Source organism: Castor canadensis, chromosome 17, assembly GCF_047511655.1.
Source record: "Castor canadensis chromosome 17, mCasCan1.hap1v2, whole genome shotgun sequence".
NCBI classification, from domain to species: domain Eukaryota; kingdom Metazoa; phylum Chordata; class Mammalia; order Rodentia; family Castoridae; genus Castor; species Castor canadensis.
In genome coordinates this window covers 47,148,910-47,163,209 of record NC_133402.1, presented here as the reverse complement: position 1 = coordinate 47,163,209, position 14,300 = coordinate 47,148,910, and the positions used below count along the sequence as shown (strand labels likewise).

Genomic DNA, 14,300 nt, shown 5'->3' with positions numbered 1-14,300 from the left:
CAATGTGAGAGGAACTTTGTGAAATATTTGTAGAATTAGTCAAGATTTTGCAAATGAATGAAAGAAAATTCTGGAAGAAAGACCACCAAGTTAGAATAACCTGGAAAGCAGAATAAAACATGTTTGCAACACATTTTGTTCATTGCCTTTTTACTCTGCAGTTTTCTCCCTGCTTTAAAGTTAGAGGATAACGATGGGAGAAGAATAACTGTGCTTTTAAGCTGCACAAAAGGAAATGTGTTGCCCACAAATACGTTTATTCCCATTCTAACTACAGTATGGTTTTGTTCCTGTGCCCTCTTAGCCCCAGGAAATCATGAGACACACGAAGGAAGGAATTTACTGATTTTTGGGGATCCAACATGGCCTACTGTCTGTTTTACCATTTGTTTCTCCTGCTGCTGTGTCTGTGTCTTCAGTTGACACTTAAGTCAGTAAAAATTTAAAAGAAAAACAAACCATGTCACCTGGCATGACTTTATTTGCTTATATAAAGTGTAGAGTAAGTTTGCTGTCATATGGATCACAGAGATGAAGTAGGCTAAGCAGGAGGCCCCTCCCGGAATTTGTTTGTGCTTCACTGCAGCAAAATCCCTGTTTTCTGACTGTCCTCACTTCTCCTTAGGCTGGAAGAACTGCAGAGCTTCCTCTTGTATAAAAACAGACTGACCTACCTTCCTTATGCTCTACTTAACCTCAAGAAGCTCACCTTGCTGGTTGTCAGTGGGGACCATTTGGTGGAGATCCCAACTGCCCTCTGTGACTCCTCAACACCTTTAAAGTGAGTAGACCAGAGACCTCCCTCAGAAACAGGTAGGGAGGCAGCAGGCTCTGGAGCCCAGGAGATGTTACCTACTTGCTGCAGGAGCTTGAAGGCTTTGGGCAAATGGCACAAGGAGGAAGAGCTCAGAGGATGTCCAAAGAAATGCTCCTGGGTGGGGAAGGCACAGGAGGACAGACGCTGGGACCCCTGATTTGTCACTCAGCATTTACCTCATGGCCCCTGGACGGGCCAGCCATTGTTCAAGTCACCTTTTGATTTCCTTAAATGAACCCAAAAACCACCCAAAACTGAGAAAAAACATCCATGTAAAGGTGATGCAATGCTCCAATTTGGGGTGAGAAATGGGATAGTCCTTCTTACCTCCCAAGTGGAGTTGAAAAGCCCCAGCTCTGCCCTTCCTTAAAATGACATCAAGGCAGCTGATGACTCCCTGGTAGCACAGCCTGCCAGAATTTGGAGCTTTGGGGTTTCCCCATCACCTCTAGCTTGAAATCCTTTTGGTCCATCCTCAGCAGGCTGGAGCCCCTCAGGAACTTTCACACCAGGATGCTCTAGAGACAACCACTTTCTCTCTGTGTCCACAAACTCATGTGCCTGCCACACCAAGGACTCCCATCTCTCTTTCTTTCTCTCTCTTTGTGGAACTGGGGTTTGAACTCAGGGCTTCACACTTGCAAAGCAGGTGCTCTATAGCTTGAGCCATGCCTCCAGTTTGACTCCCAGCTCTCTTGCTGGTAAATTCTCACTATCCCCACAGAGTTAAACCTTCCTCATCTCCCAGTCTGTGCAATAAGAGATGTGGCTGAGAAATACAGATGTTCATCTACTGCAAAGAGAAAGTCTGTATAAGCATGAGGTCAAAAAGGGGTTAGACATTTCCTCCCTGCCCTGTCCTGCTCTTTCCACTGGAATGGGGCTTTTGCTCTCCTTGGCTGTGTTAGGAGTGGTGTTAGGGTAAGAAGAGGCCTGCTGATGACAGGGCAGCAGGACCCTTCTGCATTTAGGCAACCAGGAGAGTATTGGCATTGTTGCATCTGAGATCAGTAAAACCATCACCTAAATTAAGGAATTTCAAATGATGTAATTGTAGATTTGGCAGGCTAAGAGAAGCAGGTGAAAACTCCGAATGAATGAAAATCCAATAAAGACTAGGTATAAGTTTGCATAAAATGATTAATAGTTAGCCAGGCACTGGTGGCTCATGCCTGTAATCTAAGCTACTCAGGAGGCAGAAATCAGGAGGATCATGGTTTGAAGCCAGCCAAGGCAAATAGAGCCTATCTTGAAAATGTCCAACACTGGGGGATTCCAAGATGGCGGCTAGAGGGAGGAAGCAGAAAGTGTGCCTCCTAAAGTGAAATCTTGGAGAGATGCTGGAGACACACCTTGCAGGCAAGGCCACTGAGAAGAGGCAAAACTTTGACCACTCCACACCTCCAGACTGTGCAGAGCATCTCCACTTCATGTTGAATGGAGGAGGGCCCCCGGGCTGCCACCAGTCGCCCGCCCCCAGACAGCTTGGGAAGACGCGGACAAGGTGAGCTAAGCAGTACGTGGTACTTCCACAGACAACCCTGGGCCAGATCAGCATAGCCCCCTGGACAGACCAACCCCCACCCGGGGAAAAAAGAGAAACTGAGTAATAAGCAATAAGAACAATAAAGACATGTAGCAAAGAGGGTGGGGTGCCCTGAGTGCTGAAGAAGGGGGGAGGGGAATCCCTCCCAGAACTGTAAATAAACAAGCCAGGCCTGGCTGGAGAGAGTGGGATCGGGGGCACGTGCCCAGCAACCAGGAGCAGGAAAGCTTGTAAAAGTGGCAGTGGGAGGAAAACTCCACAGGAGAGGGGGGAAGACCCACCTCCCACATGAACTGTAAACAAACATGCAGGCCTGAGAAAGTGGGTGCAGTGTCACCTCCCCCAGTGTGCTTGGAAAGGGAAAAGCTTGTAGCAGAGGCTCATGCACAGGAGAACTCTGAGTAAACAAAGCCTGCGGGGCCAGGTGAGGGCTAAGCTCACCCCAGAGATCTGCATAAATAACGCCTCCAGCAACAGCAGGTGGGCAGGCAAGCCACAGTTGCAGATGGCCATTCACAACCTGTCTCCAGACTCTTTTTTTTCTCTCTTCCTACCTTTGATGAGAAAACAACCGAAATACCCCTGCATGCTGAAAAACTTACTGAAATGGTATTGCGTTTGAACTTGGGACACTTTGTGGGTTTTTTTGTTTGTTTGTTTTTGTTTTTGTTTTGTGCAGTTTTGTTCTACTTTATGTTTCCTCTTTGATGAGACAACTACAGAACAACATCTGAGGCACCATCTCCAGGATTGGAGGCTGAGGGACAAACACCAAAATTATTAAGACTGCAACTTCATTGCATTTGAACATGGAGGTTTTGTTTTGTTTTTTATTTATTATTTTGTTTTATTTTATTTTATTTATATATATATTTTTTATCTTTCATTTACTTATTTTTTATTTTTATTCTTATCTTTATTCATTTTATTTTTTATTTTCAGTCCTCTCTCCATCTCTCTAATGCCTTTTCAGCTTATGGTTGATTAGTACACTGTCTCTCCCTGTCTATATCTTTGAAACTTTTTTTGTTTGTTTCTTTGTTTTGCTTCTTTTTCTACTTGATTATTTGTTTTCCCCTTTTCCTTTAACTTCTTTGCTTTCCATCTCCTCTCACCCTTCCATTCTAAATATCACTAGTGCTATTATTACAAGCCAGAAAATACTTAATTGTACTACAGGGACAATAACAACACCAAGGACAATGATGGGAAGACAGAAAAAACAGGGAAACCAGTTTCCCCACAGCAAAAAATTAGTACAGGAACAAGAGGGAAATGAAGAAAACAGATACTCAGATCCAGACTCCAACAAAATGAAAATAAACTATGCCAAAGAACCCAATGAAGCCCACAAAAATAATTTAAAAGAAGACATACTACAGGTACTCAATGAGAATTTTATAGAGATGATACTGGATATGGTCAACCAAAATGTACAGGAGACACTCAAGAAATTCCAAGACAACAAAAATAGAGAATTTGAAAAAGCAAAAGAAGAAATAAAGGAAACCATAGAAGCACTGTATAAACACCAAAGTGAAACAGAGAACATGATTAATAAACAGATAAATGAACTCAGGACAAAATAAGACAACATTAAAGAGGAAATGACCCAGGATATGGAAAACCTCAGAAAAAAGAATGAAACAGAATTGCAAAACAAAACGGAAGGCCAATCCAGCAGAATAGAACAAACAAAAGACAGAATCTCAGAAATCGAAGATGAAATGGTAATTAAAGGAAAAACAGAAGAACTATTAATTAAACAACTCAAGACCTGTGAAAAGAAAATGCAAGAACTCACTGACTCCATCAAAAGACCAAACTTGATAATCATGGGCATCGAAGAAGGAGAAGAGGTGCAAGCAAAGGGAATGCATAATATATTCAACAAAATAATAACAGAAAATTTCCCAAATCTAGAGAAAGATATTCCCATACAGATGCAAGAGGCCTCCGGGACACCAAACAGACCAGATCAAAATAGAACTACCCTATGACATATCATCATTAAAATAACAAGTTCAGAAACTAGGGAAAGAATATTGAAGGCTGTAAGAGAGAAAAAAACCAAATAACATACAAAGGTAAACCCATCCAAATCACAGCAGACTTCTCAACAGAAACATTAAATGCAAGAAGAGCATGGGGTGAGATCTTCCAGGCACTGAATGAAAATAACTTCAACCCCAGGATACTCTACCCAGCAAAACTATCATTCAAAATAGGTGGAGCAATAAAAGTCTTCCATGATAAGCAGAAACTAAAACAATATGTGACCACGAAGCCACCACTACAAAAGATTCTGCAAGGGATTCTGCACACAAAAAGTGAAACCCAACATAACCATGAAAAGGCAGGCAGCACCAAAGTACAGTGAAAGAAAAAGCAAGAAAGTAGAGAGTAACCTCAACTATGGTACACACAATCAAACCTTCAAACAACTAAGACAACTGAATGACAGGAATCACCACATACCTATCAGTACTAACACTTAATGTTAACGGACTTAATTCACCCATCAAAAGGCACCGTTTGATGAAATGGATTAAAAAGGAAGATCCAACAATTTGTTGCTTACAGGAGACCCATCTCACTGACAGAAATAAGCATAGGCTTAGGATGAAAGGCTGGAAGAAGATTTACCAAGCCAATGGCCCTCCAAAACAGGCAGGAGTAGCAATACTTATCTCTGACAAAGTAGACTTCAAACCTACATTGATCAAATGAGATAAAGAAGGACATTCCATACTAATAAAAGGGAAATAGACCAAAAGGAAATAACAATCATCAACCTATATGCACCCAATGTCAATGCACCCAATTTCATCAAACATACCCTGAAGGACCGAAAAGCATATATTAACTCCAACACAGTGGTTGTGGGAGACTTTAACACCCCATTATCATTAATAGATAGGTCATCCAAACAAAAAATCAATAAAGAAATCCAAGATCTAAAATATACAATAGATCAGATGGACCTACTTGATGTCTACAGAACATTTCATCCAACTTCTACACAATACACATTCTTCCAGCAGCCCATGAAACCTTCTCCAAAATAGATCATATCCTAGGGCACAAAGCAAGCCTCAGCAAATATAAGAAAATAGAAATTACACCGTGCATACTATCTGATCACAATGCAATAAAACTAGAACTCAACAACAAAAGTAAAGACAAAAAACATACAAACAGCTGGAAACTAAATAACTCATTACTTAATGAACAATGGGTCATTGATACATCTCAAACTCCTAGAAAAACAAGAATAAGCAAATCCCAAAACAAATAGGAGAGAAATAATAAAAATAAGAGCTGAAATCAATGAAATAGAAACAAAAAAAAATACAAAGAATTAATGAAACAAAAAGTTGTTTCTTTGAAAAAATAAACAAGATTGACAGACCACTGGCAAACCTGACTAAAATGAGGAGAGAAAAAAACCCAAATTAGTAGAATCAGGAATGCGAAAGGGGAGATAACAACAAACACCATGGAAGTCCAGAAATCATCAGAGACTACTTTGAGAACCTATATTCAAATAAATTTGAAAATCTTAAAGAAATGGACAGATTTCTAGATACATATGATCATCCAAAACTGAACAAAGAGGACATTAATCACCTGAATAGATCTAACACAAAATGAAATTGAAGCAGCCATCAAAAGTCTCCCCAAAAAGAAAAGTCCAGGACCTGATGGATTCTCTGCTGAATTCTATCAGACCTTTAAAGAAGAACTGATACCAACCCTCCTTAAACTGTTCCATGAAATAGAAAGGGAAGGAAAACTGTCTAACACATTTTATGAAGCCAGTATTACACTTATCCCAAAACCAGGCAAAGACACCTCCAAAAAGGAGAACTATAGGCCAATCTCCTTAATGAACATTGATGCAAAAATCCTCAACAAAATAATGGCAAACCGAATTCAACAACACATCAAAAAGATTATTCACCACGACCAAGTAGGCTTCATCCCAGGGATGCAGGGGTGGTTCAACATACGAAAATCAATAAACATCATAAACCACATTAACAGAAGCAAAGACAAAAACCACTTGATCATCTCAATAGATGCAGAAAAAAGCCTTTGATAAGATCCAACATCATTTCATGATAAAAGCTCTAAGAAAACTAGGAATAGAAGGAAAGTACCTCAAAATTATAAAAGCTATATATACTTATAAGCCAGCATTATACTTAATGGAAAAAAACTGAAACCATTCCCTTTAAAATCAGGAACCAGACAAGGATGCCCACTATCTCCACTCCTATTCAACATAGTACTGGAATTCCTAGCCAGAGCAATTAGGCAAGAAGAAGGAATAAAAGGAATACAAATAGGTAAACAAACTGTCAAAATATCCCTATTTGCAGACGACATGATCCTATACCTTAAAGACCCAAAAAACTCTACTCAGAAGCTTCTAGACATCATCAATAGCTATAGCAAGGTGGCAGGATATAAAATCAACATAGAAAAATCATTAGCATTTCTATACACTAACAATGAGCAAACAGAAAAAGAATGTATGAAAACAATTCCATTTATAATAGCCTCAAACAAAATCAAATACCTAGGTGTAAACCTAACAAAAGATGTGAAAGACCTCTATAAGGAAAACTATAAACTTCTGAAGAAAGAGATTGAGGAAGACTATAGAAAGTGGAGAGATCTCCCATGCTCATGGATTGGTAGAATCAACATAGTAAAAATGTCTATACTCCCAAAAGTAATCTACATGTTTATTGCAATTCCCATCAAAATTCCAGTGACATTCATTAAAGAGATTAAAAAAATCTACCCTTAAATTTATATGGAAACACAAGTGGCCACAAATAGCCAAGGCAATACTCAGTCAAAAGAACAATGCTGGAGGTATCACAATACCTGACTTCAAACTATATTACAAAGTAATAACAATAAAAACAGCATGATACTGGCACAAAAACAGACATGAAGACAAGTGGAACAGAATAGAGGACCCAGATATGAAGCCACACAACTATAACCAACTTGTCTTTGACAAAGGAGCTAAAAATATATGATGGAGAAATAGCAGCCTTTTCAACAAAAACTGCTGGGAAAACTGGTTAGCAGTGTGCAAAAAACTGAAACTAGATCCATGTATATCACCCTATACCAATATTAACTCAAAATGGATCAAGGACCTTAATATCAGACCCCAAACTCTAAAGTTGATACAGGAAAGAGTAGGAAATACTCTGGAGTTAGTAGGTATAGGTAAGAACTTTCTCAACGGAACCCCAGCAGCACAGCAACTAAGAGATAGCATAGATAAATGGGACTTCATAAAACTAAAAAGCTTCTGTTCATTGAAAGAAATGGTCTCTAAACTGAAGAAAACACCCACAGAGTGAGAGAAAATATTTGCCAGCTACACATCAGACAAAGGACTGATAACCAGAATATATAGGGAACTCAAAAAACTAAATTCTCCCAAAATTAATGAACCAATAAAGAAGTGGGCAAGTGAACTAAACAGAACTTTCTCAAAAGAAGAAATTCAAATGGCCAAAAAACACATGAAAAAATGCTCACCATCTCTAGCAATAAAGGAAATGCAAATCAAAACCACACTAAGATTCCACCTCACCCCTGTTAGAATAGCCATCATTAGTAACACCACCAACAACAGGTGTTGGCGAGGATGCGGGGAAAAAGGAACCCTCTTACACTGCTGGTGGGAATGTAAACTAGTACAACCACTCTGGAAAAAATTTGAGGCTACTTAAAAAGCTAGACATTGATCTACCATTTGATCCAGCAATACCACTCTTGGGGATATACCCAAAAGAATGTGACACAGGTTACTCCAGAGGCACCTGCACATCCATGTTTATTGCGGCACTATTCACAATAGCTAAGTTATGGAAACAGCCAAGATGCCCCACCACTGACGAATGGATTAAGAAAATGTGGTATCTATACACAATGGAATTTTATGCAGCCACGAAGAAGAACGAAATGTTATCATTCGCTGGTAAATGGATGGAATTGGAGAACATCATTCTGAGTGAGGTTAGCCTGGCCCAAAAGACCAAAAATCGTATGTTCTCCCTCATATGCGGACATTAGATCAAGGGCAAACACAACAAGGGGATTGGACTTTGAGCACATGATAAAAGCGAGAGCACACAAGGGAGGGGTGAGGATAGGTAAGACACCTAAAAAACTAGCTAGCATTTGTTGCCCTTAATGCAGAGAAACTAAAGCAGATACCTTAAAAGCAACTGAGGCCTGTAGGAGAAGGGGACCGGAACTAGAGAAAAGGTTAGATCAAAAAGAATTAACCTAGAAGGTAACACACATGCACAGGAAATTAATGAGTCAACTTCCTGTATAGCTATCCTTATCTCAACCAGCAAAAACTCTCGTTCCTTCCTATTATTGCTTATACTCTCTCTTCAACAAAATTAGAAACAAGGGCAAAATAGTTTCTGCCGGGTATCGAGGGGGTTGGGGGGAGAGGGAGAGGGCAGAGTGAGTGGTAAGGGAGGGGGTGGTGGCAGGGGGGAGAAATCACTCAAGCATTGTATGCACATATGAATAATAAAAAAATAAAAATTAAAAAAAATGTCCAACACTAAAAAGGGCAGGTAGAGTGGCTCAAGTGATAGAGAACCTGCCTAACAAGTGTGAGGCTCTGAGTTCAAACCTCAGAACCACCAAAGAAAAACAAAGTTTAATAGCTTACTGATTGCTTAGAAATAAGCTATTGATTTCTCTCTCTCTGGTGGTCCTGGGGTTTGAATTTAGGGCCTTACACTTGCGTGGCAGGCACCCTACTGTTTAAGCCACATTTCTAGTCCCTTTTGCTTTAATTAATTTTGAGATAGAGTCTTGCTTCATGCCCAGGTCAGCCGGAACCACGATTCTCCTATTGGTGCTGCCCTGTATAGCTGGGATGACAGATGTGTACCACTGTGCCCAGCTATTGGTCAAGATGGGGGTCTTCTAAACTTTTTTGCCAGGGTTTGCCTTGAACTGTGATCCTCCTCATCTCTGCCTTCTGAGTACCTAGGATTATAGGCTTAAGCCACCACACCTGGTGAAAATAATTCTTTTACATGAAGGAGACTAAAGAATCTTTCCAAAGGACATCACGAAGTCTTGAATATTTGGAAAAGACATACTCTATGTTTTCTGGATAAAAAGACCTTAAAGATGGTATTTCTTCCAAAATTCATACTTAAGTGTATGTAATTCCAGCCATGACTTGACTGAATGACATTAACGTATCTGTCCAGATGTAAAACATGTTCTTAATTGTTTAAGTAAAAATAATGAATGACTGGCGAAAGTATCTCTGGGATGCTAGAGTTACAAAGGGAAGGGCAAGAGACCACTGCTTCAACAGACAGACAGACAGACAGACAGAACCCAACCCTGCCTTTACCCTGGGGGTGTAGCTCAGAGGTAGAACTCTTACCTCACATGCTCAAGGTTGGAACCCCAGCACCACAAACAAACAAACAAACAAACACTCTGCAAAGGCTTAAATAGATATGGTTAGGTCTCTGATAAAAAAGATTTGAGGAGTGGTTAAATACGGGTATCTTTCTTTCTTGTGGACATGGAAGAACGATAAAAATTAATTCAGTGAGAGAAGTGGTGAAGTTGAAGTCTGACTTTTTGTAGATTAAAACGGAAACTTTTATACTTTACTTTAGACAGGAAATAAAATGAAAGAGAAAATGACTGGGAATCATTAAAATGTGATGTAGTTGTGGCTCCCACCTTCCATATAAATACAGCTCATTTTTTGAGGTACTGGGGTTTGAACTCAGGGCCTTGCACTTGCTAGGCAGGCTCTCTACCACTTGAGCCACACCTCCAGCCCTCTTTTATGTGAGTTGCTTTTTTTCCTCCTGGGACCAGCCTTGGACCTCTATCCTCCAACCTGTGGCCTCCTGCATGGCTTGGATTACAGGAGTGAGCCACTGTACTGGGCCCCCAACATAACAGTTTTCTATAAACCAGTAGGAACACCACTGAGACATCGAGTCAGTTAAACCTACGATTGCAACCAAAGACTATTTGAGAGCTCTCCCCTCATCCCCCCCCACCCCCTGCTCTTTCCTCTTTTGAGATGAGGTCCCCCTATGTAGCCCAGACTGGCCTTGAATTTACCGCCATCCTTTTGCCTCAGCCTCTTTGAGTGCTGGGATTACAGGCATGAACTACCAGACCTGGCTTACCCTCCTCATTTTAAAGTCTGAAGTCAGTAACTGTCATGCAGTGTTTGATGTGATACAGTTTTCAAGATCTGACAGAGAAAGTGCCACTTCATTGCCCCCTGCCCTCCCTCCTCTGTCTGTAACTCTAAGCAGCTCTTGTTTCCCCAGCAGACCTCTGAATGGTCTCTGCCTTCAGGCTGACCCCATATTCCTGTTGGATTTCTCCACAGTGGCATTCCAGTGTTGACACTGATATGATGTTGGTCAGCTTTCAAGAAGAAGTGAGAACTTGGCAGTTAGTACCGCAAAGTTTGGCTTCTTAAGGGAGGACTTTTGCAGTCAAACGGGTGCAGTTGAAAATGTGTTATTTTCTGTAATTTCTTGAACAGATTCATAAGCCTTATGGACAATCCTATTGATCAGACCCAACGTGATGATGGTGATGAAGTAATGGAAAGTGAGCAGGATCGCCAACATTTTGATAAAGAATTTATGAAAGCTTATATTGAAGATCTCAAAGAAAGAGGTGAGTTGCTCACATTTAAAAGTATTCAACAAATATACATGCCTGCAATCCCAGCTACTTGGAAGGCAGAGATAGGAGGATCTGTGTTTGAGGCCAGTCCAGGCAAAAGTTGGTAAGGCTCTATCTCAAAAACAAGCTGCATGTGGTAGCAAAAGAACGAGGCCCTGCTGCGGGAATCTCAAACTGAGATCTGGGACACTGAGGCAGTTTAGCAGGGAGCAATGTTTTATTGTGCGGCACAGACTCAGCAGACGTGTCCAAAGGCTGAGCCCCAAGAACAAAGTGGTCTCACCTTACATACCCTTGCAAGCAGGTTACTGAAGCAAAAAGCAAAGCTCAACTCACATATGGCAGCATGTGACATCACTGGTTATTTTATTTCCCCAGTGCTATGTGACCTTCTTCATGTTTTAATTTTTTAAGTTTTATCTCTCTGCTTTGCTGTCCCTTCCCCCTGCCTCATTATCAGAACACAGCCTGTTTCTTTTCTGGCCCTCCTCCCTGCTACAACCTTATCTGACAAACAAACTAAAAAGCAAAAGGGAGCACACCCTGAGTTCAAATGTTAGTACTGCCCTCCAAATATCTATTAATCTATCCTCTGTCTGTCAATCTATCATCTATCTATATCTATCTATCATCTATCTATCTATCTATCTATCATCTATCTGTCAAACTGACAAAAAGTTTGTTGATTAGGGTACATGTTACTCTCTAACCATTTACCCTCCCCCCCCAAAAAAGTCAAAATGATACATTTTCTTAAAGCATGAGTTTTTTCCTAGTTCACTTGAATGCCTGATGGACAATAAACTATTTGACAGGGAGACTGAAAAACGTAGACTTAAAAGGTGAAGGTTGCATTACTTACCGTGCATGAGTTTTTTTAGCTAAATTGTATTTATTGACAGAACAACATTCTAAGTTAATAGGAAAGTATGATTCCATTTCAAAAATCCACTTAAATTTTGGGAAAGTCCGTCTCACCTAAATCCAGAAGTACCTATGTAAAAGTCACACAAAGAAAAACACAAGATAGCCCATGAGTGAATAGACCCTTTTAGTTTTTATTTTCTCCAGGGTGGTGCAGGACTTTTCAGAGGACAGGGTGGGAAGGGTTTTTCCCAGATCCAGAGCCCAGCTTCTGTTTCCCCTGGAGTAAAGAGATTCTCTGGTGTTCTGGAAGGGTTAGAGCCCATTTCCCCTGACACGAGACCCACACCCAGGAGAGAGGCGTGAGGTTTGACCCTGTCTTCGCTCTTCTCATCTCTACTTCCTTTCGGGTGTAATGCTAAGATCTTTTACTTAGTTTTCCAGTTCTTTTCTTTGTTGAGCTAGGCATGGACCTACAGAAGGAGCGATGTCTTGCGTGCGGTTTAGGGAGGAGGTAGCCCTTTCCTGGGGCCCTTGAAGGTGCGCATCTGTGGTCAGGCCTTTCAGTCCTCCTCAGAAACACCACTCTGTGAGCCTCATTCCCAGCTGTCTGAAAAGATGAAAAATGCCATTTATTTGGCAAATTAAAATTTGTTTTAACAAAATTAAGAAAATTTCCAGTTACCTCTTTTTGTCTGTCCCTAACTTCTAATGTTGAACTTTATTATGAAATTAATTAGAAATTTATGTAAACTGTGGAACTTAAATAACAGAGCCATTTATTTGCCAAAATTTCTTTAGGTTGTGTAATTTTCCTCTTGTGAAAACTTTATTGTTCTATTTCATTCATTCATTTATTCATAATTATATTTTAGTGCTATTATGTAAAAGAACAAGAAAGAATGAAAGGAAGTAGACATGAAGTTTTGAATCAGTGTGGTTACTCGTGATAATTCACTTTTAGATAGTTTGCTTTTAAGATTAATTAATTGTAATGAAATAAATTTATTGTTGAATAATTATTAATAATTTATTTATTATAAAGTATATATATGTAGCCCAGGCTGGTCCTGAACCCACCATCCTCCTACCTCTGCCTCCTAGATACTGGGACTGTAGTCATACAGTACCACCCCTGGCTGTAAATATATTTACTTAAATGTCTCTGAAAAAACATTTGCTTTTAAAAATTAACTTTAGCAATAATAGACTTCGAATTCATTCCCTTCTTTCTAAATGACTGTAATAATTGTATCCTTCATCTATTTATATTAGGGTGAATCAAATATTGCTGACATTCAGCTGGTTCACCCTACAAAAATGGCAGTTTCTTACGGTTCAACCTACATATGGTGAGACATGTGGTTTGAAGCTTTAAAAGTTTGTCTTTTTTCTTTATCATGGTGTCCTCCCTCTTTCTCCATCAGAGCAGTATCTGGTTGGTCAGAGCGTCCATATCTATCAGGAATAAAAAGCAGAGTTAGCAAGTCCACGTGGGCCTATGACCTCGCGTGGGTCACGGATGCTGAGGACATGAAGCCCTCACTCCTGCACACTTGGTGAAACCAGACCAGAGTTTTTCACTCCCTGGGGCTGGGGCGTGTCTGAGCACACGCACATCTAACTAGCTCCCAGGTGATCTTGATGCCACGTGTTTGATCACACTTTGAGAACCATTGGTCTCAACCATCCCCGGACAAAACTTGTCTGTGAAGGAAGAGAGAGGTGTATTAACTCGTGGAAAGAGCAAAGTTGAGAGATTTATTTTGTAAGATCATGCTTGGTGTAGCAATAGGTCACACTTCTATTTTCTGGTGGTACTGAGATTTGAACTCACGCTTGCTAGGCAGGCGCTCTACCATTTGAGCCACTCCGCCAGCCCTCAGTCATACTTTTCATACATCTGCTTCCTCCCACCCAGTCCATGGCCTTGACCATTGATTATCATAGGATCAGTTTCCAAAGCCTTGATGAGGGAGTTGGCTGGAAGGATTGAAAAAGACTAACAGTTGATGATACTATTTATTTATTTTTTTTGGCAATACTGGGGTTTGAGCTTAGGGCCTACACCTTGAGCCACTCCACCAGCCCATTTTTATGGACTTTTTTTTTTTGGATATACGGTCTCTTGAACAATTTGCCCAGGCTGGCTTCGAACTGTGACCCTCCTGATCTCTGCCTCCTGAGTGATGATTCTATCTTAGACCTAAACATTCCTAAACTTGGCCCCACAGTTGTGATGGCTGACTTAATGGTGGTTAACACATTATTTATCACCTAGACATTATCTTTGTACCTAGAATATGAAGTGGTAATAATTCATGTATT

At 40.4% G+C, this 14,300-nt stretch overlaps 1 protein-coding gene across 2 annotated transcripts in view; it reads left to right on the top strand.

Moving 5' to 3' along the window:
- Positions 1-14,300, top strand: part of Lrrc2 (leucine rich repeat containing 2) — a 53,689-nt gene that overhangs the window by 37,327 nt on the left and 2,062 nt on the right. For both annotated transcript variants that reach the window (XM_074059102.1, XM_020167049.2), the window contains 2 exons: positions 626-781; positions 10,963-11,099. In XM_074059102.1, the coding sequence (XP_073915203.1) occupies positions 626-781; positions 10,963-11,099 (293 nt within the window). The remainder of the gene's footprint in view (positions 1-625; positions 782-10,962; positions 11,100-14,300) is intronic.